Here is a 3,254-nt window from a genome sequence, read left to right on the forward strand (position 1 = left end):
ATTTAATACGTTCATTGTGCTTGAACCGAAACATACTATACGCGCGTATAAATGTATAATTAGCAGCGTACAATACGACTTCGAAAACCTATTTTGAAAAGAAAAGAAAAAAGGAATAAAACCTTTAGTCCCGGTTCGTATTACCAACCGGGACTAAAGGTGCCGGCCATCGTGGCATGTCAGGAGGCACCTTTAGTCCCGGTTGGTAATACGAACCGGGACTAAAGGTTCTCCTTTAGTTCCGGTGGGGAACCGGAACTAGAGGGGGTTCCCCACCAGAAGTAAAGCTCTGTTCTCTACCGGTGGTAGCTAGCTAGTTTGTGCGAGGAAGGCAATGCTGTGATTAGTTTAGAGTTTAGAGGTGCGCGACAGTAGTGTGCAAGAGAGTGTCTGAATAGGAAGGAAGGTAGCTTAGGGAGGAAGGTAGTCATCTCGCCTTGTCAATCTCCAATGTACGTGCGTACCTAGTGCTTCGGCTAAATAAAGCTAAACCCATTCTTTTTGCACAAACAAAGCGAAACAAAATGCTCACCACAGGGGTGCTGTCGTCAGCCCATTCCTCGTTGTTGAGCGATATATACTCCACTCAAGTAACTGAACCCAGAGTTGGGACGATTGGAAAGAAAAAAAAGAAGGAATGCAACGCACACGCCTGCTGACAGGGAAAGCCAAACCGTTAACGGAGGCATGGCGTCTGCCGTAGGCCCCACACGCAAACGAGCGGGGCAAAGCAGCTCGTTCCGTCGTCGTTCGCGTGACTGATGTTCCACTGTGCTGTGTCACTCCCACTCGCTCGCTGGCTCGCTCTCCATCCCCTTGGCGGCAGCCGGCAGCCGGCAGCTTCGCCATCACCCCCACCGCACTCCAACTCCAAGAGCAGAGGAGGCGGACTCTGGCTGGCGTTCCAAGTTACTTGTCCCTCCCACCCAGGAATAATCCATCCATCCATGGCGGCGGACTGCGTGACCCGCGTGTGGGCGCTGGCGATCGCCACGGCGGCGTGCATCGGCCTGCCCAGCGCGCTCGTCTACGCCATCGTCCGGATCGCCGCGGCGCGGCGGTACGGCGCCGTCTTCGCGCTGGGCCTCGTCCTCGTCTTCTGGGTCACCGTCAGCGCCGCCTACTACCCGCGCGTCTGCGCCGACCTCGTCCCCTGGCTCCGCTTCCTGCGCCGCGCCCGCGGCCGCCTCCGGGGCCACGGCGAGCCCTCGCTGCTGGTGCCGCAGCGGTCGTCGTTCGTGACCGTCGACGTGTTTCCCCGCCCCCGGCAGGCACCGGCACCGGCCGCGGCCGTGCGCGGGGGAGGAGCAAGTGTCCGCGCCGCCGATGACGTCCTGCCGCCGTCGCCGTACCCGTACGAGCACCAGCGTGTGCCTTTGGCGCAGAGGTACGGAGACCGTGGCGGTGGCATGTTTCCCAGGGATCGTGCTAGTACTAGCCACGGAGACCGTGCTAGTACTAGTCGTGTGATGATGGCCGCGCTTCCCCGGGAGCCACCGGCCGCGCGCGGCAAAGCACCTGTCGGCGCCGATGACGACGCCATCCAGCGGCCGCCATGCGAGGAGGAGATTGACGGCGGGCCGTCCAAGTGCTGTGCGATCTGCTTGGCCGACGTGGACGAGGAGGAGACGGCGAAGCGGCTGCCGCTGTGCCTGCACTTGTTCCACCGCCATTGCATCGACCAGTGGCTTCAGGGCCACTCGACGTGCCCCATCTGCAGGTGCAACGCCTTCCTGACTGACTCGATCTTGAGTCTTGACCGGCGGTGAAGGACGGGCGAGTCTTCTCAGACTGACGGGGCGGCGAGTTGGCGACTCATCATGTGTGATGCACGTATTACAAGGGGATAACATTGCTGTTACTAGTTCCGGCTTAATTATGGACAGTGTGTGTGTGTATATATATATATATATATATATATATATATATATATATATATAGGGAGAGGCTATTCAGTAGCCGGCTACAAAATAAGTTATTCTGTAGCCACCTCCATTTACTATAATTTTATATACTAATTTACTATAATGTCAATACATATTTACGATAGTTGGGTTACTATAACACATGGGGATATTTACCATAACGTTATATTAAACCACTTAGTAAGGAGTTACTATAATCTCGTAAATTAACATAGTAATTATCATAACTCAAAGTGGCTACAGAATAAGTTATTCTGTAGCCAGCTACAGGATAGTAGTTATATATATATATATATATATATATATATATATATATATATATATATATATATATATATATATATATATATAGCCATTAGCCAACTCTGGTACCTAACACTATCGAGGAAATTCCTTCGATAGTATAGTGACCTATAACCATTGTCATTTCGTCTATAAGCACCTCTTATATGTGCCACTACAAATTATGAGTAGTTACCACCGTCCTTCAATAGTATGAGTGTGTTTAAACACCATGCATACACTAATCCATAAACACCATGCATACACTATCAATAATCAATAACTACTCTAATCCAACGTTTAATACTAGAGCACTCGATGCGAGTAGAGTTTCCATGCCAAAGCTAAATTCAGATAAAGATGACTAAGGTATAACTACACTAACTTTACTCTTGATTCAGAAGGCTACAACTAGAGTAAAGTAATTGCACTAAGTAAAGTAGGGAAAATAATCGTATTAATAACTCAAAGTCTTACAGAGAGAAAGGTAGAAGAGCTATACCACTAAAACCTAAGGCAAGCTTGGCTCAACTATAATTCCTGACTACACTATGCTGACTACTAAGCTAAAAGTGAAGTGGAACTAGAGTTTCCTGATCTCCTAACTGCTAAGCCAACTACTAAGATAACTACTTTTGTAAATCTATGATTAACAAAGATGATTATTCAGAGGCGGACGTTGTTGCACCTCTAAATGAAGGATCGAAACAACGACCAGAGAGGGGAGGGATGAATAGAGCCAATTAAAATTCTTTGCAAGAACTTAGCCTATGTCCCAAATAAAATCCACAAACCCCTTGAGTAGCGCTAGCCAATATATCACGCAGTCACAGCGGTACTACGGACCTAAGAAACTAAGCTAGAAAGATGCGGAAACAATCGGAGGTCAAAACGAGTGAGAAAAGTGCTTTTAGGGAAAAGTAAAAAAAAAAATAACCGTTCAAATGACCTCCAAATTAACAGCATAAAATTTTGTGGAGGGGTTTATAACACTGCAAGAAACATGCCCACCAAAATTGAGCTCAACTGGAGAATGTTGGACAATTG

General features: G+C 48.6%; 1 protein-coding gene across 1 annotated transcript; it reads left to right on the top strand.

Moving 5' to 3' along the window:
• Window positions 1–947: 947 nt before the first annotated feature.
• On the top strand, window positions 948–1,769 carry LOC136468756 (E3 ubiquitin-protein ligase EL5-like). The gene has a single exon (XM_066467208.1). The coding sequence runs from the start codon at window positions 948–950 to the stop codon at window positions 1,767–1,769; it is 822 nt and encodes a 273-aa protein (XP_066323305.1).
• The last annotated feature ends 1,485 nt before the right edge of the window (window positions 1,770–3,254 follow it).

The sequence above is a fragment of the Miscanthus floridulus genome, chromosome 8 (genome assembly GCF_019320115.1).
Source record: "Miscanthus floridulus cultivar M001 chromosome 8, ASM1932011v1, whole genome shotgun sequence".
NCBI lineage: Eukaryota > Viridiplantae > Streptophyta > Magnoliopsida > Poales > Poaceae > Miscanthus > Miscanthus floridulus.